At 37.0% G+C, this 27,402-nt stretch overlaps 1 protein-coding gene across 1 annotated transcript in view; it reads left to right on the forward strand.

Moving 5' to 3' along the window:
• Positions 1-27,402, forward strand: part of LOC114535178 (neurogenic locus notch homolog protein 1-like) — a 75,705-nt gene that overhangs the window by 11,102 nt on the left and 37,201 nt on the right. Inside the window, exons 3-4 of the mRNA XM_028556559.1 lie at positions 264-469; positions 17,023-17,219. Of these exons, the coding sequence (XP_028412360.1) occupies positions 264-469; positions 17,023-17,219 (403 nt within the window). The remainder of the gene's footprint in view (positions 1-263; positions 470-17,022; positions 17,220-27,402) is intronic.

The following is a 27,402-nucleotide window of genomic DNA, read 5'->3' on the forward strand; positions in this document are numbered from 1 at the left end:
AATACCAGTCATACTAGAACGGACGTGTGCCCGAAAACGTTATTTTGGTATAACCTGTAGACTTTAGTGTTAATATATTCTTCAACGAAAATTAAGCAATATTTCACTAATTTACATACCATAAAAGCAGCATGGCAGTGTAAGTTGCAAGAAAAATTGCATTGTGTAGCAGGGCATACAAAGATTCAATGACGCACTAGTGGGTAAATTGTGCGCTTAAAATTGTATAGTTTAACCAATATAGTTTTTTAATTGATTTCAAGGTGCATATGCCTTCAGGAATCACTGTCACTATTAAACGAAGATTGCGGTCTTTTGATATAATAATCAAGGCTCCTGAACCTTACTCTTACGCGAAGAGGCCTGAGGACAAGCATAGGCATAGCGAAGGACTGTGTGGAAACTATAATGGAGACCTAAATGATGACTTCGAAGGGTTAACTATGTCAGAATTTGCTGAGACACACAGGTAAATTATCAATTTACAATTCCGGGTCTAAATTCTTAAACACGCATGTATTGCTTCGTCGGATAAGTACAGTGAACTCTAACAAAACCTAAAGGGCTAACTCAGGGGAATTGATGCTTTGCTTTGTAAGTAATGCAAGCCCTTTTTGTTTTTTATTTAATTTCAAAACATATAGTACACATTTTCACTGAATTTACTTCCTAACTTTTATTTTGCATTAATATTTTTTGCCCGCATTTGTTTCAAAGTTGTTGAATTGATAAATCTATAAGTCTAAATATTAACTAAACTTAATTAATTAAAATGAGGCGCGAATACTTCGCCTGAGATGAAAGTTGAGAACAAATCTCGCGTTTTTTCCCTTTTTATTAGTTATTGGAATTTCGCGAAAAGGCTAATTTCTTTAATATATTTTGATAAATATTATTTATTTAATACGAAAAAAAGACCAAACAAGTAGGTAACCCCCCCCCCATATAGCGGAAAAATCACGCAACGCGTGATCCCCACGCGGGCCGTCGAAAACTGTCGGATTTTCCCGAAGATGTGCGTGGTCTCCACGCAGGGTGAGAGTGTGACGTTTTAATTAAACCGTAATTAAGTACACAGTAAGGATTTGCGAGAAAAATATTTTATTTATCAGGTTATACACATTTAGTATGTCAACATTTTAATAGTATGTTTCTTTCCATAGCATTAGGACTGTTTATTTTACTACGTGATATTATGAGAATGTTTCTTTCAATCCTACTAGGACTGTTCGTTCATTTTAAGAGTTCATTTCTTAAATAATCTGTAGGGAACAGGTTTTTTATTTTTGCTTGTGATTACATTTGTCTCTCCAGCCATAACCCGTACGCTTCTACTTCAACTTTAGGACAATTTTGATATGCGTCGGCTGCCAAATGCTTCCCGCAGGTCTCCAGCCATACTAGATTTTTTATCAGTATTTGCGCTTTCGGGCATCCAAAACACTCCAATTGAAGGAGGGAATGTTCAGGTTTGCGAGGAGATCCTTCTCGTATCAAACATATTGTTTACAAAAGGTAATTTGTGAGCGCTACGGTGTGCGCTACTCCCACGCGTGATGATGTGCGCACAAGCATTTGTTTACACACATTGTCAGTTGGTGACTTTGTTCAAACGCGTTTATGCATACATTACTGGTAATAGGTTTTAATGACAGGACGAACCTGAACATGTTCCCCTCCAAAAAAAGAGTAGCTTGCACATAAATATCGCACATCGAACAAAAATTGCCCGAGAAAACACAGATCGAGTTGGGATTAAAAAAATGTTAGCCTATACTCGCGCGGTTCAGTTATACATAACCTTTGGGTGATGATGGAACGTGTGCAGACTCTTAAAGGCTTTGCCATTAAAACTGTACTCTTAACGTTATCGGAGACTCGGAATGACTTCGACACTGAAAGACAAATAACTGAAAAGCTAATGTGGGTGACTGAGTTTCTGATAGAGGATGAAATAAATCTAAAGACACTGTTAACAAAATGTTTCTTATCCTCATGTTTCAAAGTTGGATTCCGCACAAAACGCAATCATAACTTCGAAGGGAAAAGTAAAGTGTTTCGTGTTTATTCAAACAAACCACCTATGCGACACAAGAAATACGGTTACCATATGAACGTCAAAAAACCAATCGAGTATTTAAATGTGCACACTCCGGACGCATGGTGTACGATCTATGATAATGACTGGTGGATAGAAGTCACCGACTGTATGCTGAGACGTGATCAGATGTTTCTGCTAGACTCGTTCATATTTCCCTCAAACATTAATTTCTACTTATTGATGATTGCACATTTCATCAAAATACAACAAACCGCAAGTTTAAGTGATTATAGAACAATAGTTAATCGTATCATGAATTACCATCTATTTAACAGTCGTAAAGTACCTAAACTATATTAATCAAAATTATCTTTTCCGATTCACACTAAAATTTTGTTTTCACTCTACACAATACCCCTGCCCATAAACACTACATACATCAAACGCATTATGTACGCAAGAAACAGCGACAAACATTGTCAGTTGATGACTTTGTCCAAACGCGTTTATGCATACCTTACTGGTAATAGGTTTTAATGACAGGACGAACCTGAACATGTTCCCCTCCAAACAAAGAGTAGCTTGCACATAAATATCGCACATCGAACAGAAATTGCCCAAGAAAACACAGCAATGGAGTGCTTACATGGAGTGCCTGCGACCGCAATCTTTACCAAGAGAGGAAAGTTTTGGGTTTGTAACAAGAACAACCCTAAATGTTGTGAATTATTTTGCCCTGAACAAGTTCATTCGCTCTTTGATACGGCTATGATGATGCAGAGGGCGAATGGCGCGATTCCATGGCCAGAAAATTCGGACATATTTAACATTCTACTTCCGCCTAAATTTGCATATGGTGTCAAAATAAAGCTTCGTGAGTTTATAGTAAACTGTAATGTGCACAGTACTAAACGCTAAAAATACACCTTTAGGTAGGTCAATTATAATTTGCCTTAATTGCTCGTTGCAGAGCAAGTTAATCTTAATATTTTTATACAGTATTTCAAAATGTTTTATCAGTATTCGTCCTGCATTTTCAAAACAAAGTTTTGGTCATTTATCACGTTGAATACCATATAAAACGAAAACCGTAATAGCGTAGAAATAAAATAAAAATGCAGAGCCGACATAAACCTTTGCCAGCAAAATATTACCTCAGGATCTTCAATATGACACGAGTTACAAGAAACAACCAGGGCAAATAGCAAAGATGCAATGATTTTCTTAAATTTTGCAAAATTTAAGAATGCGCAATATAATTTATAGTTCTGCAAACGAATAATATTTGAACAGATATGCAAATTTGCTACGGCAATCTGCATATTCCATGTCCGCAATTTCTGGCCATGATCCGCTGTGTGACACACACCAAAGGCCGACCAAGATGAAAGTTGTGAAGGATCTAAGTAAACGTAACTTTGGAAGACCGTTCTTTGTTTGCTGCGATCGTAAAAATCCGTGTAACTTTTGGCAATGGGGTGACAGATTAGAGCTCCCGAAACCGAAGTGTCAGCACGGGATAAACTGCTATGTGGGGATTGAACGCCGGAAATAGTTGTATTAAAACAGATATAGATTTGCGTTTTTAACATTTATTCATCTAACGATTAATTACAGCAATAAATTGTAATACATCAAAATCTCATTTCGTATCGCTTTTTGTTCGTTTGCCATGGATTCTTCAACAAACGCTCTATGAGTAAACCTTTTAAATCGCTTTCTTTATTTTACTATTCATCTTCAAACATGTATTCGTTCAAAAGTCTTTTGTTAAGAAACTTTCTCTTATCAATAGCAGCTTCTATTGCTTCTTCTGGATCAAAATCATCGTTTTCAACAAATTAAATGCATCTTTTGTGTTCATTATTTTCTTATGTATCGGGTCTTTCTTTAGTTGTCTCATCCACAAAAGGCGCTCCATATAAATATTTTCTAATTCTTTCTGAAGGTTAGGCATGATGTTCGAGAAAGCTTTCCCTTTGGCAGAGTGCTCATCAAAACCACTGTTTACAAGGCTTTCTTGCATTTCTTCGAAAGCTCTATTACTTCTTTGCATTGCTTCTTCTATAAGCGGCATCCATGGGTCCATTTTTTCTTCAGATTCTGAGTCAGTCGTCGTCGCCGAACTTTCAGACTGCTGACTGGAAGTGGTCGAGACATCCTCTTGGAAATCTCCACCTTCGCTGTCATAGTCTGTTTGAGACATGTTTCTTTCTTGCTCTCGTAGTGGACAATACTCCCGTTCGTGTCTGCGCTGATTGTAACTGCCTGAACTTGTAATTGTAATTGTAATTGTTATTGTAATTGTAAAATTGTAAAATACATGGGCAGCTCGAAAACTGAATTGCGTATTTACAAGCTAATCTAAAATGAAAACACATAACAGACATTACAAACAATCTATATATAACTATTTGAAAATCTATATTTAAAAGTTCCCATTAACTATTAAGATACCGATAAAAATTCACCAAGTCTAACGACCATAGTTTATGGCGGAGGCCATGATAAAAGTATCTCTGAAACGGTTTGTTCTCCAATTGGGGATTTTAAAATGCCTATTTTGTCTTAATTGATAAGCTCTTTCATGAATCGGGGGTAAAAGTTTATTCAGCTTGTTATGTTTATCATTCACAGTTTGGTAAAAAAAATCCCTACATATTTTTTCACCGTATGACATAATGGTGGAAATATTCGCTTCCAACAGGGCTTCTTGATACGTTATTCCTGGGTCGATAATTGATAAAGCCCGTTTTTGTAAACGTTCCAATTCATTTAGGAGGTACTTCGGTAAAGCATAGAAGAATACTGGGATTGCATAAGTCAAAACAGATCGAATGCATGTAATGTAAAAGAGCACGAGATCTTTTCGAGATAGTTTAGCTCTTTTCAATTGCACAAGAAAGTATAGCCGTTTAACTGCTTTCTTTATAACATTATTTATGTGAACATTCCACGATAGGTCGCTAGTTATTGTGACCCCCAGCACTTTTGCACTTCTTTTCCGTATACATGAATCGGTTGAAAGTTTTCTTGGTTTCTTGCAAAGCATATCCGTAATTCTTTGCATTTTTCATCATTTAATTTCAGTTTATTATTTGAAGACCATTGGGCGACGTTATCAGTTATGTTTTGTGAATAACTCGGAAACCCCCTTTCTACGATTTCTGAAGATGTTGTATCATCAACGTACTTCCACAAAAGGGAATTTATATCGTTGTTAAGAACTAAATCATTTATTTGCAATAAAAATAACCACGGTCCCAACTTTGTTCCTTGTGGGACTCCAGAAGGAACTGAGCCCCATTCAGAAAGACAGTTATCAGCAAGTTTAGTTCGTTGAAAACGGTTGGACAAAAAATCAATTATCCAATTTACTACACAGTTAGGTAAGTCCAAATCACAAAGCTTCTCGACAAGTATTATTTCGATGGTCTATTAGATCAAAAGCCTTTCGGTAGTCGAAAAGTATAGCCCTAACAGTGGCGCCATTTCCATCAGTTCCTTTTGTCCAAACATAAACCATATGGATGAGAGCGTGGATCGTTGAAGATTTGGGTACAGCTCCGTATTGGTTAGGGTCCAGAATCCTTAGAACTGCAGGTTTTAAATAATCTTGTACCACAAAATTTTCGGCAACCTTTGACAAACATGCTGTTCAAGATATAGGTCTCAAATGTTTGTTTAGATTTTCCACAGGTTTTACCTTGGGCAGTGGAATTACATTTGCAACCTTCCAAATAGATGGAAGTTTCATTTCTTTAAAGGAAGAGTTGATGATTTTACTTACAGGAAACGCAAGGAGCATAGCATATTCTTTTAATAGCCAGTTCGGAATTTCATCCGGACCGCAAGCTTTTGATGGATTTAACTTTGCTAGAACTGCTTGGACTTGTAACTCCGACACTTTAGGGTACACCGGGGATTCTTCTACAGGTAGACGATTTAAAGGATGGAGTAATCGATATTCTTCTAATGGGTCAAGGAAAGCTTTATTTATTGCGTCTGCTGAATCCACTCTAGAATAATTACCTACTCCTTCGACTTGGATTTGATTAATCAGATCGTCAGTAAAAGACTTGGAGCCACATAACCTTTTAACTTCATTCCACCACGTTTTTGGATTGTCTTGTTTCATATGTTCCACTTTAGACTGATAAAATTTAGCTTTAATCACTTTCCTTTCTCGGTTTACTGTATTTCTATAAAATTTGTACTGCCTTGACTCAGCGCCATGTTTGTGAAAGGCATTTTGTCTATTCAGAATTAAAGACTTTAAATGTGCGGTCATCCACGGGGCATCTGTCGATTTTACGCGACTGAAGTAACTGCGGCTGAAGTATCTTCTGCAAAATTGGCAGCTCATCCCCTTAGCACTAGCAGTGTGGAAATGCCTTGTTATCGAGCAGCAATGCAGTTTTATGAACAGATGAGCAACTGCTCATGAGCAGTTATGAGCATGTGCTCATAGGCCCGTTTGGGCCCTATATGGCCTTATATGGCACTATTAGGCCCGATGGCCCGATTGCTGACTGGGCGTCCCAACCCGCGAATATGGACAAATATTCCATTAAACATCTACGCGGTACTTTAATTTCGTAGTCCAGTGCATGCACACAAACTAAAATGTTAACCATCCCTTATGTACTTTCTTCGTTTCCCCCGAGGTAGAGGTTCTTCGTTTACGACTAGGCTGCACATGCTTTAATTTTGCAGTGCTTAAGTAAACATTAAAGTTTCTCTCCATCTCTTCTTGGCGCTCTAATAAATTTTCCAGACACTCCTCCATATTGAATTCCTTTGGTTCTTCTTTACTCTGTCGAGGTACACATATTCCTATCTTACTCCACTTTAACCATTTCTTGCGTTCCTCTGTGTCCATTCCGTGTACTTGGTCGAGATGATTTGCTAACCTTGCTAAATTTGTACTACCACAGCCAAACACAGGGCAGTTCCTACGCGTGCGACCCATATTTAGATGATTGCTCAACAAATTCCTAGTAATAATTGGCTCATTTTTTCGTGGGTCAGGTATTTTATTAGGCCCGTTTGGGCCCTATATGGCCTTATATGGCACTATTGGGCCCGATGGCCCGATGGCCCGATTGCTGCATGACTGGGCGTCCTAACCCGGACAAGTCCGGGCTTATCAACGCAAACTCTTACTTACGGAAGACAAATTCAAACGATCTAAATAAGAAAACAGTGTAGTGCCCGGACAATATGTTTAGAATATTTGTAAAATTGTTCTACCTAATTATTTTGTTCTGTCTATTACCAGTAATGTATGCATAAACGCGTTTGGACAAAGTCATCAACTGACAATGTTTGTCGCTGTTTCTTGCGTACATCATGCGTTTGATGTATGTAGTGTTTATGGGCAGGGGTATTGTGTAGAGTGAAAACAAAATTTTAGTGTGAATCGGAAAAGATAATTTTGATTAATATAGTTTAGGTACTTTACGACTGTTAAATAGATGGTAATTCATGATACGATTAACTATTGTTCTATAATCACTTAAACTTGCGGTTTGTTGTATTTTGATGAAATGTGCAATCATCAATAAGTAGAAATTAATGTTTGAGGGAAATATGAACGAGTCTAGCAGAAACATCTGATCACGTCTCAGCATACAGTCGGTGACTTCTATCCACCAGTCATTATCATAGATCGTACACCATGCGTCCGGAGTGTGCACATTTAAATACTCGATTGGTTTTTTGACGTTCATATGGTAACCGTATTTCTTGTGTCGCATAGGTGGTTTGTTTGAATAAACACGAAACACTTTACTTTTCCCTTCGAAGTTATGATTGCGTTTTGTGCGGAATCCAACTTTGAAACATGAGGATAAGAAAACATTTGTTAACAGTGTCTTTAGATTTATTTCATCCTCTATCAGAAACTCAGTCACCCACATTAGCTTTTCAGTTATTTGTCTTTCAGTGTCGAAGTCATTCCGAGTCTCCGATAACGTTAAGAGTACAGTTTTAATGGCAAAGCCTTTAAGAGTCTGCACACGTTCCATCATCACCCAAAGGTTATGTATAACTGAACCGCGCGAGTATAGGCTAACATTTTTTTAATCCCAACTCGATCTGTGTTTTCTCGGGCAATTTTTGTTCGATGTGCGATATTTATGTGCAAGCTACTCTTTTTTTGGAGAGGAACATGTTCAGGTTCGTCCTGTCATTAAAACCTATTACCAGTAATGTATGCATAAACGCGTTTGAACAAAGTCACCAACTGACAATGTGTGTAAACAAATGCTTGTGCGCACATCATCACGCGTGGGAGTAGCGCACACCGTAGCGCTCACAAATTACCTTTTGTAAACAATATGTTTGATACGAGAAGGATCTCCTCGCAAACCTGAACATTCCCTTCTTCAATTGGAGTGTTTTGGATGCCCGAAAGCGCAAATACTGATAAAAAATCTAGTATGGCTGGAGACCTGCGGGAAGCATTTGGCAGCCGACGCATATCAACATTGTCCTAAAGTTGAAGTAGAAGCGTACGGGTTATGGCTGGAGAGACAAATGTAATCACAAGCAAAAATAAAAAACCTGTTCCCTACAAATTATTTAAGAAATGAACTCTTAAAATGAACGAACAGTCCTAGTAGGATTGAAAGAAACATTCTCATAATATCACGTAGTAAAATAAACAGTCCTAATGCTATGGAAAGAAACATACTATTAAAATGTTGACATACTAAATGTGTATAACCTGATAAATAAAATATTTTTCTCGCAAATCCTTACTGTGTACTTAATTACGGTTTAATTAAAACGTCACACTCTCACCCTGCGTGGAGACCACGCACATCTTCGGGAAAATCTGACAGTTTTCGACGGCCCGCGTGGGGATCACGCGTTGCGTGATTTTTCCGCTATATGGGGGGGGGGGTTACCTACTCAAACAGTATTAATTTTGTATTTGACAACAAATATGCCATACACATGTGTTATATGTGGAAATAAAAGTAAAGCAAACAGAGAGAATGAACAAATTGAGCATGTTGCATACTATAGTTAAGTAGTACAGCAACTCCGCAGATCCACTATCCACTATGTCAGATATCATCAACAATCTGCAAAAAAACCTTATTGTCAAAACTGCGATTGCTGACCTCATCATTTGATTAACTCCAGCTATCAATTTTTCATAATATAGAAATAATAATGTTACCTCTCCGAATGGCAGAATATATACGGAAATAAAAGAATTATCTTTAAGGCATTTTACTCTCCGAAGGCATGCGAGTATATTGGATTAATCACACCATACCAAACCCATCTCCCATACGAAACTGGTCGAGTTCCGAAGATTGTGGACCCAGTTTCATCGAAATACTGAAATGATTCATTTGCTTTCAGTGCAATATCATATGCGGAATTTCATTGGCCCCTAGCTATGTACCGCTGACTGGAAATTTTCTATGGCATGCTCATCAAGTGCAGTCCATACTTGTTGCACATAACACATACTGAAAGAGTAGATACTGAAAACCAGGGGTGCATAATATACATATACACACACCCTGGTTTTCAGTATCTACTCCATTGTGTTAAAGTGCAACAAGTATAAATTGCACTTGATGAGCATGCCATAGAAAATTTCCGGTCGGCAGTAGCAGGGATTCTCCTGGTCTAAATGTGGCATGATTAAAATCAAATGGGGCATCCGATTGCGTCCAGTAGAAAGAAATGTATCAATTAAATCTGGTTACACTGTTAGCACCCTACTCAGGCTACTCTCAATAGCAATATTACTTATATTAGGTTTGATAAACCTAACGTTTTTTACGGACATGAACATCACATTGTTTCTCATTCCCGATTTTAAAGATTCTGGAAATTTTCGCTCCGGGTTTTGAAAGATTTCGGAGTTTCTCATTCCGGCTTTTAAGGATTCCGTAGATTCTCGTTCCGGGCTTTAAAGATTCCGGAAATTCTCATTCTGGGCTTTAAAGATTCCGGAGATTCTCATTCTGGGCTTTAAAGATTCCGGAAATTCTCATTCTGGGCTTTAAAGATTCCGGAAATTCTCATTCTGGGCTTTAAAGATTCCGGAGATTCTCATCCCGGGTGTTAAAGATTCTGGAGATTCTCATTCCCGGTTCCCCGTTCCTAGTTCCCTGTTCCTTGATTCCCCGTTCTTGGCTCCCCGTTCCTTGACTCCCCGTTTCTTGTTTGAAAGATAGCCGCCACATTTCCAGTCAGTTATACTAAATGTATGAATAACGTTATATTAATTACAAGCCAAGCTTGACAAAAATAGAACTAACAAGTTTAGAGACGGAGAGACCGTAAACAAAGGAGTGAGACACTCAAATTAGTGAGTATTCGTGAGTAATTTTTGGTTTTTATGTAAAGTAAAATAGAATTGTTAAAGTATGAGGTATACCACTGTGTGAGTGTTTATGAGTTTTGTATACTTGTGGTACCGTGACCAGGAAACGACGAATAAGAGAGAAGAAGGATACAAAGGCAAAATACGCAGCATTTGTTCAAGACAAGAAGAGCGACGAAGAACTGAACATCGTGAGAGACAAGAAAAATTTGAGCTACAGTTATGGCAGGAGAAATTGGAAGCAGAATTACAAATGATGCAAAAGAAATTGGATATGGAAGAAGCCGCCCGTTCAACGACAGCAAAGTTAACAAAGTTAAAAATAACGCCTTTTAAAGGAACTTATACGAACTGGGTGCGGTTTGAAAATATCTTCGTAACACAAGTCAATGAAAAACCAATCAGCGTGGAGGAGAAATTCGGATATTTGTTAGAGTTGGTGAATCCAAAGGTGAGAGAGAACATTTTAAACCTAAAACCAAGTGAAAATGGCTACAATATTGCTTGGGAATTACTAAAAAAGGAGTAAGGACAATCGAAACTTGTTGTAAACGCTGTAAATTATAAACCTAACGCCAGTGAAAGGACAGAGTTTTAGCGGCAATAATTATGATGCACTTCAAACTTTGGGAGAAGGAGATAAGCTTCGTGGAATTGTTATGACTACGATAAACAAACTACCGCAAGTGAAACCTGACCTTGTCAGGTCAGATGATGATTGGGAGGTATGGTCGATGGAAAGTAATATTAACAATCTGCAAAAGAGGTTTCGAAGAAATAGAGCCCGAGGAGTGGAAAGAGGAGTGAGAGAAATTATTACGAGATGGAAACAAGAAAATCTCATTGCATCTTCTGTGATAGTGATCACCACTGGAGTGATAAATGTAAGAATTGGAAGAAGGGAAGAAATTCTTCGCAGAAAAAAGGTAGAAAACACCCTGCCTCGCACAAGTACAACCTTGGGGAAGGAAGTAATCCTTTTCAAAATGTTTTGGGGCAAAAGTAACCCCTCTGGTAACCATATGCACCCCTGCTGCAACATCAAGGATGTCAATTTATTTGCTACAACTAAGTGAGATATGCATTGTCAGTCTTGAGTTCATATTTTTGTCTCATATGCAGTCAAGCATGCAAATTTGAGAAGTGTATGTAGATTACAATCACAAAACCACAAGTATCACAAAGCAATATTGGATATAAAACTGAAATTTAAAAACATATTATATTATTACATTATATTATTTAAAAACATTATATTATAATAACTAATTGAATTGTTCAATATATTTATTCAAGTGTTACAAATAAAAAATAAAGTAATTGCTATGCAACCTACCGGTATATAAAAATGCACGCTTTCAAATTACCAATAATGGATTAGTCCAGTCAAATCACTATACAATAGATGGCTAATTTGCATATATTTTGAAAGGATGTACTTTTTATACAGGTTGTATATATTTGTATACAATTTTAATTGTCAAGCTGATATTTTGAATTGCAAATTTGTGTACAGTATATAATATATATATATATATATATATATATATATATATATATATGTATATATATATATATATATATATATATATATATATATAAGGTGTATTTGTTCTTCTGCACAAGTATGACCAACCGGGCAAGCAGAAAATTCTACTTGACCGCGGTGGGAATCGAACCCGCGACCTTCGCATTTCTAGAACGATGCTCTACCGTCTGAGCTACAAGGCCAAGTTGGGAACGACTGTGATTTTGCTTAAGTTGTTATTGACAATGCAGAGTTTCGTCCTTTAACATGTCGTTATGCAGTTACATCTGCAAATGTTGATATATATATATATATATATATTTATATATATATATATATTTACAATATATATATATATATATATATATATATATATATATATATATATATATATATATATATATATATATATATATTTATTCATTTACATAATTCTTAAAAAAATGGCATCGCTACTCTGAGTTTCATGCCACAGAGGCAATCATCAGGCGACTAAATTTCAGTTCGTTACAAGTTTGATGACGTGCGACTTTCTTGTTTGCGCGTGCGTTTAAAATTTCCTGCCCAGAATTTTTCTCGGTGGCGGCAAAAGAGTAAAAACACGGTGGCGGTTAAAGAGTGCCTATCTAAGAACGTGGTTTATTCAGCCGAAATAGTATTAAATAGCGAAGATGAGACCAAGCAATACCTCGGAATGACCGCGAATTCGTTTAAATCAAGATTCAGCAACCATAAAAAGTCCTTTAACCACGCCAAGTACGAGAAAGAAACTGAACTTTCAAAGTATATTTGGAATTTGAAAAGAAATGATAAGAAGTTTACACTTTCCTGGTCCATCACAAAACGCGCGCCAGCATACTCGCCGGGTGCTAAACGATGCAACCTCTGTATTGCAGAGAAACTGTGTCTTTTGCAGGGAGAAATATTCTTGCAATGTAGGAGGCTCCAGTTGAAAGAACTGTGATGTTGTGTTGCCATAAAGACATGTAAGGGCATTTCTTAAAAGGGCAGAGACAATGTACATTTTGCCCACTTGGCTTAGTCCTATTTTGAGTTTTTTTTTTAAATCCATAAACTTAAATGAATTAACAATGTCACCAAAGATCCACTCAACAGAAACTCGAACTCTGGACATACTTTGATTATATTCAGCCATTTCTGGAGTAATATGATCCACTCTGAAAGGAGCTTGAAGGTGGACCCGAAGCGGATATGCTGGATCCCCGTATATGCACATAGGCTCGCCATCGTCAGAATATGAATGTTGCTCCAAATTTTCAAGGAGACCAGGTTCTGCAAGCATTCTAGCATCATGCTTTTTCCCTTCTACAGGAGTAGATAAAAGTACATGTACAACTTACTTGATTGAAAAAAAAACATAAAAGATAAAAATTAAAAACATGACCATCTATGCTCTCACAGACAAGTCACAAACAAAGTATATAAAGAACACAAATGTCACCATAAATGTCAAATACAGAATATACAGATCTAGTTGCAAGGTACCATTCACACAGAATATTATAGTGGTCTTCTATGGTCAAGAAAATGTTTGACCTGATAGGGTAACGCTACTCACTGCTACAATCACCCTACCTACTGTACATGTAAACAGAGCCTGACTTCTTTATACTGGCTCTAATAATCAACTAACAGGAAACACACAAATAGTAAACAAATAGTATTATAAAGTTTATATGAAAATTATAACAGGCGACTCTCTGACTGAAATTAGTTATCACTCCATGAACTGTTTACATATAAAAGACAACTCACCTACTGGGCCGTACAAATTAGCGATCATGCCATTCGGGAGGACAACAGATTGGAATTTTAGGCTGTGTACCCTCTTGTGGCCGTTGTAAACAGTTCTTTGCTGCTTGGATGGTCGACAAATTGGACGGAGTGTCCCGTCAACAAAACCAAAATAATTATGCAAGGCTGCCCCTTTTGCTGCGATCGACTCGGCGTACTCGCGAAGCTTCTCTGGACTAAGAAGTGCCTCATTCCAACGAGTGATAAGATGACCATGCTCGGAGTATAGATATTCAATGACAGTGTTGAAGATCATACACAACTCGGGTACGAACAAGTCAAACGTAGACATCATATCGCTGAAACGACACGGATATGCTAGCCGTTTCAGGACGATACAAAAAGCCGTCATCCCGTCGCAAACAGTCCCTTCACGGCAAGTGATTGCTGCGGGAACTCGTATCGCTTCAAATAGTGCCGGTATATCAGCCTTGTCAAAGCAAAACTCTACTTTGACTTCCGCAGCGTCCTTTTCATCCAAGTTGAAAATATACTTATCGACGGGGAAGTCTGGATTTTTCGACGTGTTCGCCTCACACAACAACAAAAATTCTTCCTCGTCGATCAACGCATCATCAAATGCTGCAGCAAGTAGGTCCCGAGTTTGTCTAAATGTAGCCATTGTGTTAAAAGATATCGATTAATAAAGTTGACAAAATACAACTGGCAACTGCGATGAAAACAAATGAACCTACTTGCCGTCGCAATTTGATGGCGTTGTATCATAGTATAGGACCTGTAAAGGAGTTTGTATGCATTTCATTTAGGACAGATTATCTCAACTGTTTTAGGGTAAAATGACCATGGCGGTCAACATGGCATATGTGCCAAAATGTGAATCCGGGACGAAAGTCCTGAAAATGACCACACCTAGAAACGACATAGTCGACATAGCTCTAAATCCTGAATTATCAAAGCTACAGTCTTTCTGAATTGTTTATATGGTTCAGAATGGTAACTTTTAGGGGTGGTCACTGGAGGGTGAAATTAGCCTAAGTTTCATATTTTACAAGAAAATGAATGTTTACTATTCCAGGTCAACTGCTAATTATGCATAAAATTACAGATTCACCTGGCAAAGTCTAATTTTCCCTATTTTTTAAAAATTTTTGCCATATGATGAAAAAACATGCTTATTTTAATATATTTATTATAAATTTCCTAGGAAATAACAAAGTTTTGTTGCGATACGACATATTTCACCTCACTTACCCCCCGCCATAACACGATTTCAGCCATATTTTGCAAATTTGATCGCCGTTTTTCGCCGTCCGTCGCAAGCACCATCCAAATACTTTACTTTAGCACGATTCTAGTGGACTAAAGAATTATTCAACCAATTTTCGATTGGTTTTGAAGTAGTGCCATGTAATATTTTTTCATTTTTGTGTCCCTTGACATTTCATCAATTATGTCGCCATTGCCATGTCTCGTCGCCTTTCTGCACGATAAATGCCAATTCTTGATCCCCAACTGTATTTTTTTCACAGCATCGATAAATAATTGATAGTACAATAGCAGCTACCCAAAATTTAAAAGCATTTGTCCCACTTGGAAGTAAAAAACCACCCCTCGTTTATCGAGAATGAAATTCAAGTTCGAAAGATTCAAAATAATTTGAAAGTCTCGCGCAAACTCCGCGACGAGCCCTCGTGGACAGCATTCCGGGGGGACGAAAATTCAAGCATACATTTGTTCACAACCACAATCAGTCAACAACCCGAGTAAAATTTGTCCGTTTTTGCTGTTAATATTTCTCATACGAAAATTAACAAGTCTCCGCGTTTAAATTTCATGTTCTTGCTTTTACAAAGCTAAAAAAATAAACCAGAAATGTATTCGTGAAAATAACCCCCCCCCTGCAATGTTGCCCACGAGCGTTTGTCGTGGAGTTTGCGCGAGACTTTCAAATTATTTTGAATCTTTCGAACTTGAATTTCATTCCCGATAAACGAGGGGTGGTTTTTTACTTCCAAGTGGGACAAATGCTTTTAAATTTTGGGTAGCTTCTATTGTACTATCAATTATTTATCGATGCTGTGAAAAAAATACAGTTGGGGATCAAGAACTGGCATTTATCGTGCAGAAAGGCGACGAGACATGGCAATGGCGACATAATTGATGAAATGTCAAGGGACACAAAAATGAAAAAATATTACATGGCACTACTTCAAAACCCATCGAAAATTGGTTGAATAATTCTTTAGTCCACTAGAATCGTGCTAAAGTAAAGTATTTGGATGGTGCTTGCGACGGACGGCGAAAAACGGCGATCAAATTTGCAAAATATGGCTGAAATCGTGTTATGGCGGGGGGTAAGTGAAATGAAATATGTCGTATCGCAACAAAACATTGTTATTTCCTAGGAAATTTATAATAAATATATTAAAATAAGTATGTTTTTTCATCATATGGCAAAAATTTTTAGAAAATAGGGAAATAAATTAGACTTTGCCAGGTGAATCTGTAATTTTATGCATAATTAGCAGTTGACCTGGAATAGTAAACGTTCATTTTCTTGTAAAATATGAAACTTAGTTAGGCTAATTTCACCCTACAGTGACCACCCCTAAAAGCAACCATTCTGAACCATATAAACAATTCAGAAAGACTTTAGCTCTGATCATTCAGGATTTAGAGTTATGTCGACTATGCCGTTTCTGGGTGTGGTCATTTTCAGGACTTTCGTCCCGGATTCACATTTTGGCACATATGCCATGTTAACCGCCATGGTCATTTTACTCTAAAACAGTTGAGATAATCTGTCCTAAATGAAATGCATACAAACTCCTTTTAGTCCTTTACAGGTCCTAGACTATCAAACGTGATCTTAATCGTTTTTGTTTTTACGACGCGGCCGCAGTTCGCCCCAGTCTTTCCCGGTTAAGGTGGCCGCGTCGTCATCGCGCGTCGTCGCATCTTAAGCTTGCTAATATGTAAATACGGCATGCGATTACTCGAGTACTCTACGAATATAGTCACTTCGACGGAAAATATTTTAATAGTGAAGAAATCATCTTCAAAAATTTACACATTTTACTCTCAAGATTAAACATTGTGTTTTTAGCCTTTTAGTTTTTATTTTTTACGTTTTTTTATGTAGAATATGTCTATATTTTTAAAGACTGGGAGAATTATCCAATGGTGCGGGAAGGGCCAGCGAGACTATTCTAGCACTGTTTTACGGCAAACTCACCAAAGATTATATAGGCTTCTATAAATTAGTCACGTTACGCTGAAAAGCATCTCTTGCCATTTTCAATTTTGATTTTTTCCCATCAGAATTCAACCTGGATCTAGTGAGGATATATTCGCATATATGGGGAATGAAGCCGAAGAAAAGATGATGTATGAAGAATGCAAAGAAGACGATATATGTGTTTGTAGACATGGAGACAATGCAATTTGTAATAGCCCGGAAACAATTAATGAATGTTCCCCACCAGAACAGAATTCGGCGATTCAAAACCTGCATGGAGGTAAGAAAAATATTGAACCAGAGTATAATCTTTTACACAAAATTTCAGGTCATTTTCCAATTGCTGTGTCTCGTTAGAAGAAATGTAATTTTTAACATTTTTGTTTACGGTAAGCACGTATGCGATGTAGTACTTTTTAATAACTACAAGAATATTCTAACAACTACAAGCACAGGTTGGAAACCCGCTATAGTTGTACGATTTAAATAATAGTCCTACTCGGCTAGTTGCGCAACAACACACGTTTAAACGCTGCGCAGTTTCAAAAGAAATTTGTGTCGAAAATATTACCCTTATTTTCAATCAATCTAGAAATAAGGGATGATAATCCCCTGAGAGTAAAGAAGAGGTGATAATCCCCTGGAAGTAAAGAAGAAGAAATAATTCCCTATAAGTTAAGCTGGAGTGATAATCCCCTGGGAGTAAAGAAGGGGTGACAATCCGCTGAAAGTAAAGAAGGGTTAATAAGCTCCGGAAAGGGGTGTTAACTGATAATCACGCTTAACAAATCCCCTGGATATAAGAAGGGGAAATAATCCCCATGCGGACCTGTTAAAATTAATAAATTAAATAGGTTTACATAAAATGTATTGCATTGAGCCAATGGTTCAGAGGGTGAGCCTTGGGTGTACATCAACCCCACAAATACACACAGTATTTCCCCATGCATAGACGAAAAACGCAAAACCGAATTAAGACGCGGTAAGAATGACGTTAGACTTGCTACAAGTCGACTCTTTAAACCCACACGCGAGCTTGAGCGACCGAGCGTCGCGAGGTCGCGAAAGCGAGGGAAGGGAAGAGTCAACGCGCGGAAGAGTCGACTTGTCAAACTTGCTTCGCGCCATTTTTGGCGACCCAAAATCAGGTCGCTGAATTAATTATTATAATTATCATTTCGACCATTCAGCGTGAATAAAAATGTCAATCAAGGTGTCGATATTGGTGTCCGATTTCACTTGATTAGAAAATACTTTGATATTGGCTTCCATTATCGAAGCGATTGACAAAGCAAAGAAGTCTGTTGGTTACTCGGAACTGAAAGAGTATCAGCAGAACACTGTTCAGGCATATCTTTCAAATAGAGATGTCTTCGTTTCGGCGCCCACAGGAGCTGGGAAAAGCCTTGCATTTGAGTTAGATAGATAGATAGATAGATAGATAGAATTCTTTATTATTCTTACAAGAATAGTACTCAAAACACACGTTTGAGTTTACAGCGTTTTCTAAGATTAAATATATTACAGGATAAGATTTACTGTTATTTACATAATTTTAACTATTAATTACTATAAAACTAAGACAATAATTGGCTGTAATCTACAAGACCAAGACAATAATAAGTGGATTTATTATACAAATTTAAAAAGGCATCTGTTTATGAAAGTGCGTTTATAACGTTCGGTTCTTATTAGAGGTAACTCGAACTCATGTCCCCTCTGTCTTAATTGTCTATTTAACTTATTCGGCAACAATTCTTGTAATGCATTATTTTTATTGTTTGTAATATTCTTCCATAATTTCCTGTCTCTGTCTACAATAATTTCTTTAAAATCATACTTTTCTGATATGTAACCATTTCGATATGCACGGCCAATGAATTTTTCGATTTGATCAATGTACTTGCTATGGGTGCCTCCCCAAAGTTCAATCCGTAAACAAATAACGACATTATTAAGCTTTTGAATAAAAGGTCTAACTGTTTGGTTTGTATACCATAATACTTACAAACTCTCAATATGTACATTCTTCCTCCTGCTTTGCTAATCATTTCATTAAAGTGTAAGTCCCATTTATCTGGTACATTTTCCAACGTTATTCCAATAATTCCAGCCATGATTTACGTACGATATTTGGAATGGGAGTCGGTAAGGGTGTTGGGATTTTACTTTGTATGACCATTTCATATGTTTTTTCCATATTGAGCTGCATTCTATTTCTTTCGGACCATTCTTTAATATTGCTTACCTCAATCATTGATGTATCTCCATAATCATACCCGGGGATTTCTAATGTCAAGTCGTCAGCAAATTTCACTAATTCATTTTGGGTGTTGACCGTTTTAATATCATTTACCATTATCGAAAACAGTACTGGACCCAACACAGTTCCTTGAGGAACTCCTCTATTGATGTTAACGTAGTTTGTTCTAATTCCATCAACCTTTACTCTTTGATGACGATTGTCCAAGAAACTAATAATCCAGTTAATAATATAAGGATTAAGAGGAAGGTTTTTCAATTTGCTACAAAGGATGTCATGCGGCACACTGTCAAAGGCTTTCTTTAAGTCGAATGAAAAGACTCTCACATATCTGGCACCGTCTTCCAGCCATTTTAATGCCATATGTTGGCACTTAATCAGGGCCATTATAGTGTTGTGGCCGTTTTTATAAGCAAATTGGTCTGAATCAATAATGTCATGAATAGAATGTGCAATTTCGGCTTTATATATACATTTCTCAAATATTCTCATGATTATGTCGGTCAAGGAGATGGGTCTTAACCGATTGCAATTCTCTACAGTCGATTCCTTAGGTATTGGTACAATATCAGCTCTTTTCCAAGCTCTCGGGACGTTAGCATTTCTCAAAGATAAATTGAATATTTGTGTGATGGTTGGTGCTAATTCGACTCCAAACTCTTTCCAAAACCAATGTGGTAAGTCGTCGGGGCCTGCTGATGTACGTTTTTGATTTTGAAGAAACTTGGAGACCATTTCTACTGTTAACTTAGGAACTCTGGTACCTTCTGGAATTTCTTGTAACTCTGGTGCCGTGTAAAGTGGGTCGGTACAAACATCATGGAAGAAATTATTTATCTCATCGGCATCGATGAAAGATGTAACTGGTATTTTGTTATCAGTTCTTCCTGTAATTTTATTTATATTTGACCACCAGTCTTTTAGTTGATCAGATTTATACCAATTATAAACGATAAAAGATCAGTTTATTTGAGAGACTTGTGGAGCTTCAAAACACACGTCTGAACTCGTCTTCAACCTCAACAACCTCGTTAGCACGGATAGCACCTTACGCTTTCCAGCACTTATTAGGAAATTGATTGAACACATTGTCATAGTAATATGACCGTTTTGGCGCGAAGACGCAAATAGAAACATTGCAAGTTTGACAAGTCGACTCTTCCGCGCGTTCCCTTCCCTCGCTTTCGCGACCTCGATACGCTCGGTCCCTCAAGCTCGCGTGTGGGTTTAAAGAGTCGACTTGTAGCAAGTCTAGAATGACGTAAACTAGCGTTGCAAAAAGCGAAATTCGGGAAACTGGGAACGCAATTTTATTTAATAAAATAAAAACATTAGAGAAATTTTCGTTGAACGTGTAAATTCGTTGATTGATAACCTAATTTGTATAACTAATAGCCTTGGACTTTCGAACGCCTAATAAATTGAAGCCCCAGCTGTCAAGACGCGCTGAATATTTTTTCTTAAAAAATATATAAAGAACGCGAGAATTAAACGAAAAGTTTATGGTTTTACATATTGATAAAAGTCGTCCATTGGCTTATTCTTTTGTTCATTGTTCTATTGTACTGTTCTCTATAATTTATTAATATATGCAAAACGTTTTTCGTCGTTTTTCTTAGCAAACTAACTAAAATTCTCATTTCCCTAATTATATGTGGGAAGATAACTCAAAAATTATTAATGCTAACTTGATAAAATTTTCATGATAGACTTTAAAGACAATTGGGTTGGACGTGAACCTAAAAGTGTTGTTTTTCGTTCAGTCTAAGCAAAATAACAACTGTTTATTTTATATAGATCGTAGAAGTTTTATATTTATTGCCGGTAAAACGCTTTATACTGGAAACGTTTTAGTCATTCGAGGTTCAGCTCTGAGGCAAAATATTTAGAACTAAGTAAAACCAATTCCTAGTTTGTTATCGTTCTTACAAAAATTGTCCATTTTCCACCATGGTATGGGTCTGGTATGGGTAACTACAGTGATTGAAGCCTCTTACAAGACTTTTTTCACTGAGAGCAACTTGCCTTGCGATATGGCATGAAAATATTTTATATTTTTGACAATAAAATAAAAATATTGTATAAGAGCACCTTAAATGTAAAGCCAATAGCTGATCGGGAAACACAGTCGTAAAGGTGAAGTCAAATAAACGGTTTACCTGCTCCAATACGTTACATTCAGTTATAGACGTTCACTGTTTAAATCATATTTAAAACGCGAAGAAGATCGTTTTATCATATTTACCGCCGCATTGTTGTCGAGCAATAAATTTGCTCCAAGTATACAAATGCTAATTAGGATGAAACATTATAAAATAAAGAATACTAATAACGTGACAAATTATATAGTGTGCAATCCAAATTAGTATTCATGGTACTTTACCACGTATAAAGCTAACACATGTGACTTCTCATGATTTCATTGCCTAAAATACTTATGAGTTATTATATAATGAGTTTTTGAGGTAAGACTTAACTATAACTAAACCTTCAAAACATCAAAACAGAACTAAAATCTAAACGTCGAATGTTGTTTTCGATTATTGAATTCACGCAGTGATTGCAGTCGACTCTATAAAAACTTTAAAATGATATTTGTTATATCAAAACTCCGAATTACACTTTCAAGAACTCTTTTTTAAAGTTAAATTGATGATAAGCCTTAAATAGTCGGATAGGTCGTCGCAAAACGACATACCAAGTTCGAGCTCATAAAATGCATTCTTACAGCAAGTACGAAATAAAGTAGACACCTATCTACCACTACAAATACTAGTGCAAGAGCATTATACCGGCATCGCAAAAACGTAGGTTCGATTCCTGCCGGAGGACCTATAGTTGACTCATTTTCCCATTAACTGTTCCTGGTTTGAATTTGAAGTGTGTATAATTCCACTCGAAATTCAGACCCTTTAAAACCTCTATATTAGTGATGGTTTGACCTTTCGAATTAGGAATGAGATTGAAATAGGAGGCCACGAATGTTTATGGATTGAATTGATTTGGGATAAATGCAAACCCACAATTATTTGTCGTGCTTATAGAGCTCCAGACGTGGATTTAAAGGGTTTTATTTCGCCCTTACGAAATTGTATACTGGCAGTTAACCTTGAAAAATCTGATGTGATAATTTTAGGTGACCTGATATTGAATACAATGCCAAATTCTAAACAACCAAAGAGAAATCAACAACTCCTGAGTAATTTTATGAATGAATTTGATTTGACTCAGTTAATAAAGGAACCCACGCGTATTACTGAGAATGCCAGGACCTTGATTGATTTAATCATGGTTAACAATGAGCATCGCATTATTAAGTCGGGTGTTGCTCCAATTGCACTTAGTGATCATTATCAGGTATATTCTGCATAATAAAAGTTGGTTTTCAAAAAAATCAAAGCCGAGACTAATTGAATATCGATCATACAAGAATTATAATATTGATTAATTTAACAATGACCTTCGTAATGTCCCTTGGCACGTTGTAAACAATGGAAATAATGTTGAAGATGCACTGTTGACTTGGAATACATTGTTCTCGGAAGTGGCTGATGATCACGCGCCAATTAGAAAGCGACGAATTAAAGCAACCCCGCTCCTCTTATTGAACAACAAAATACGGGGGGAAATGCTGAAGCGAGATTACTTTTATCGGAAGGCAAGGAAATCAAATGCCAGCAAGTATTGGAACACTTACAATAAGCTAAGAAACACAGCAAACCGTCTGGTAAAATCTGCTAAATCGAAATATTATTGCGAAAAAATCAATGAAGCTAAATGGCACTCTAAAAAATTTAGGAAGCAGTGAATGAAGCGTGTCATCGAAATGCCAAGAAACGCACAAACTGTTCAGTTTATCATCTCCAATGTTGTTTAACATTTTTCGCTAAAATCTATTGCATCGGTTATGAACAGTTTTTTGCATCTATGGGCAGGTTCCTCGCTGGTAAAATACCTAACAATTTAGCCAAGTCATATTTCCTATTATAATTCAACAGCTTCCAATTTCCATATGACTGGAGTAGATGAGCAATTTGTACTTCACCAGCTTCTCTTCTTGAAGACAAATAAGGCAATCGGACTAGATCAAATAAATGCACGCTGCTTAAGTGCTCCGCACATGCGATTACTTCATCGATAACCGATCTGTTGAATTCGTCAATTCGCAGTGATAGATTTCCTAATATTTGGAAATGTTCAAAAATCATGCCCTTGTAAGTCTGGTAATAGGACTAATGCATCGCATTATCGGCCGATCTCTATTTTGCAAACTCTTAGTAAGATACTTGAAAGAGCTGTATATTCACAATTGTATCAGTACTTGGTAACTATTAATTTACTTACATCTAAACAGTATGGATTCAGAAAGGGTTCTCTAATTTCTGCTGAATCTGCCTTAGTAAACTTTGCGGATGAAGTCCTACTGAACTGGGAAAAGGGTTAATTATGTGGAACCGTGTTCTTAGATTTGACAAAAGCCTTCCACACTGTGGACCATGGAATTTTATTATCTGAATTATCGCAAATTGGTTTATATGGAAACCTAAAATGGTTTCAATCTTACATAACTGAACGGAGACAATGTACATGTTGCGAGAGCGAACTATCCAGTGAATTGCCAAACACTTATGGAGTACCTCAGGGTAGCATTCTAGGTTCCTTTTATTTGTCATTTATATAAATGACCTGCTTAGTGTTTTAGAGTCTTGCTCTGCATCACTTTATGCTGATGACACGGTGATTTATTCCCATGCTTCGTCATCACAGGAACTCAGTGAGAACCTACACAGAAACCTGACAGCAGTAAAGTGGCTGAACGATCGAACATCAACCTTTTCTGAACTTAGAAAAATCTAAATGTATGCTTATAGGAAGCAATTGCAAATTCGAAAGTAAAGTGCCTCTAACAGTGTCGACTCTGGATCACAAGGTGAGCAATGTCTGTAGTCTCAAGTATTTGGGAATTTTCATATCATTTTGACTTTAAATGGAAATACTATGTTGAGCATATTGTGAAGAAAGTTAATCAAATTAAGGCTTGGTCTTCTTAAACGTGTTTCTACTGCCTTTCAAAACACGTCTCCTTCATCATAATGATATTGTTATACCGTTATTCGATTATGCCGATCTAGTCTGGGGAGACAAACATATAATTCAACCCTAATGTCTAGCCTTCAAATTTTGCAAAATAAGGCTGCCAAGCTTATTCTAGACAATATATCCATCTGCATCGGATGCCTTAACTACATTTAAGTGGGTGCCGTTAGTAAAAAGACGCTATCACATGTGTCTACGTGTATAAATGTCTAAACAGTTTGGTTGATCACGAAATGGACTTGTTACGCGCTGGACCGAGCTTCTAATGCCAACCCACATTGCTTACTCACAACGCTGATTGGTTGCCGGATAAGGATCAGCCCACTCTGGTTGATGACGTGTGCAGATGTCCCTCAACCGTTACTATAAAAGGGCGTGCGCAACACCTGAACCTTCAGTGGACTAACGGAGTGGACTAATCGGGTGGACCAACGTAGTGAAACAACGGAGTGGACAAGCGGAGTAAAAATCAAGAACGAAGCAAGAAGAGAACTTTAAGAACATTAGTTAATCCATTGTCTCCTTCCTCGCGTAAATAGAAAATAAAAGTCACATAACAGACTTATTAAGGCATGAAGACCAACATACGTACAATACTAGAAACAAGGACAAGCTTAGAATCCATATTGCTGAAAGGCAATGGGGTCAACAAAGGACTGCATTTCAGGCTGTAAACGATTTAGCTCACTAAATTAACAGAGACATTAAACAATCAGAAAATGTTATCATAATCATCATCATCATCATCATCATCATCATCATCATCATCATCATCATCATCATCATCATCATCATCATCATCATCATCATCATCATCATCATCATCATCATCATCATCATCATCATCATCATCATCATCATAAATGTTCCTATGAATGTGGGCGATTTTATAAGTTAGTTGAGAGAACACGACCAAAATTTTGAAGAATATATTTTTACGATACGACGTTTAGTATTTTCTTTATGCATTAAATACAAACAAGACGCCTGTTCCGGCGTTAACTCCGGCGTGCCGTGCACGTGCCAGTCTTCAATATAAAGCTTCGGAACATAAACAATACAGTTGATACTCGTTTAGATGCCTTGCCAACCTAATTGTTGTTCGATCGCAAAATTCAGAAGCATATCGTACTTTAAAAAGTATAGAAGTTCAATTTTTCGAAAATGTAAATAAACCGCATGATACGTTCACTTTGTGTTATACTTTGCCTTTGGAATTCACGCTTATATAGTTATATTAAATCTTCAATCCTGTGCAACTGCGACATGTCAACGCGCCCATACACGACCACATCTCGTTAAACGGCGAAATGGCTGCGATATTATTAAAATAGGACCAGAATCTACATATATTAAATATATTCTTGCCCCAATTCAATCTAAACCTAATCGAACAGCATCAAAGAACGGTTTATTTGTTTTTCTTTGAGGAATTGCTGTATCATGCGAGCGAAATCGAATCGCGCAATGGAAAATTAGCCAAAGCTGCATGTGCACCACAACTCTTGGGAGACAAAACTGTGACGTAGATAAATACGGTCTCATACACTATTGAAATACTAGTATATTTCGCGCCAAAATACACTTACAAAAACAAAACCGAGGCCAATTTCACCATTTCAACGACTACGAATTAGCAAATAATACCAATGAAACCTTTATCAGTATTATGTAAACTATCAACCGTTAACAAATTATGTGTCCCATCGTAATTATCGCTACTCTGGTTTAAATAAATGAAAGTAATCACCACACAAAGATTAACTTTCACGACCCAACGTTTCGACACTCCGGTCTAGTGTCTTCATCAGGGGTGATCTGATGTTGAAACTCGGTTCCTTATATACTCTCAAAATGACGTCATCTATCAATCAGATGTAAATAATCTTTTGGCAAATAGCTTCCGTCATCCCTATTAAGGGCACAAAGACTCGCATTAATATGCCAGGCTTCCAAACAACGCCTTTGTCCATAACGATCATTAGTGGTAATGACTTTTGGATCGTTCCATCCACCCAATGTTATGGTTAGTTTGACACACGTGTTCCACCAAGGCTGATTTTGTCTAAGTTCGAGACGGCCTTTTGATGTTCTTTTAAACATGTGCCGAACTGGCGTTTTGTTTGACCTAGATATTCTTTCTCGCAATCACCACATGGTATAGAGTATACAGCATGAGTTTTCTGTTTACTCGCTACGCGATCCTTGGGTTTCGCGAAAATATGTCCCAATGTCTGAAAGGCAACTTTTATACCACAATTACTCAGGATCCTTCTGATTGGTTCTGCAATTCCCTGAATGTATGGAACTATAGCAAAACCTGTTTTTGAGGAATCACCCTCTGAGGAATTGCATTTAGTCGAGACAGGGGATTTTAGACAATCATTTAAAAAGTTTCGTGGATAATTGTTCTATGTGGTGATTGCGAGAAAGAATATCTAGGTCAAACAAAACGCCAGTTCGGCACATGTTTAAAAGAACATCAAAAGGCCGTCTCGAACTTAGACAAAATCAGCCTTGGTGGAACACGTGTGTCAAACTAACCATAACATTGGGTGGATGGAACGATCCAAAAGTCATTACCACTAATGATCGTTATGGACAAAGGCGTTGTTTGGAAGCCTGGCATATTAATGCGAGTCTTTGTGCCCTTAATAGGGATGACGGAAGCTATTTGCCAAAAGATTATTTACATCTGATTGACAGATGATCCTCCATAGACTCAATTACTCCTGATTAGCCTAATGAATTTAGTCCTCTTGAGTTTGATACCATAAACAGAAAATTATAAAAGTGGCTGCAGATTGACGATACACTGCTCAGTCAATGCATGTGTATATTTATTTCTCTTATAACTATAACAATGGTTATAAAAATACCAGTCAACAACATATTAAGGATAACAATGCAGACTCATAACAATGTGTATAATTTGTTTAATACAAGTTTTAATGTTCCAGCAAGTTGCATGACAATCAATAAGCTCTAGCCTGCTTTATTTCATAGCATCTTCATCCTGAAAAATATAAATGGAGATCTGATCAAGATTTATTCACAAGGTGCAGGAAGTTAAAAAATCAATTAATTATAAGCCATGATAATT

Source organism: Dendronephthya gigantea, unplaced genomic scaffold (assembly GCF_004324835.1).
Source record: "Dendronephthya gigantea isolate DGI-Jeju-01 unplaced genomic scaffold, DenGig_1.0 000112F, whole genome shotgun sequence".
NCBI classification, from domain to species: Eukaryota; Metazoa; Cnidaria; class Anthozoa; order Malacalcyonacea; family Nephtheidae; genus Dendronephthya; species Dendronephthya gigantea.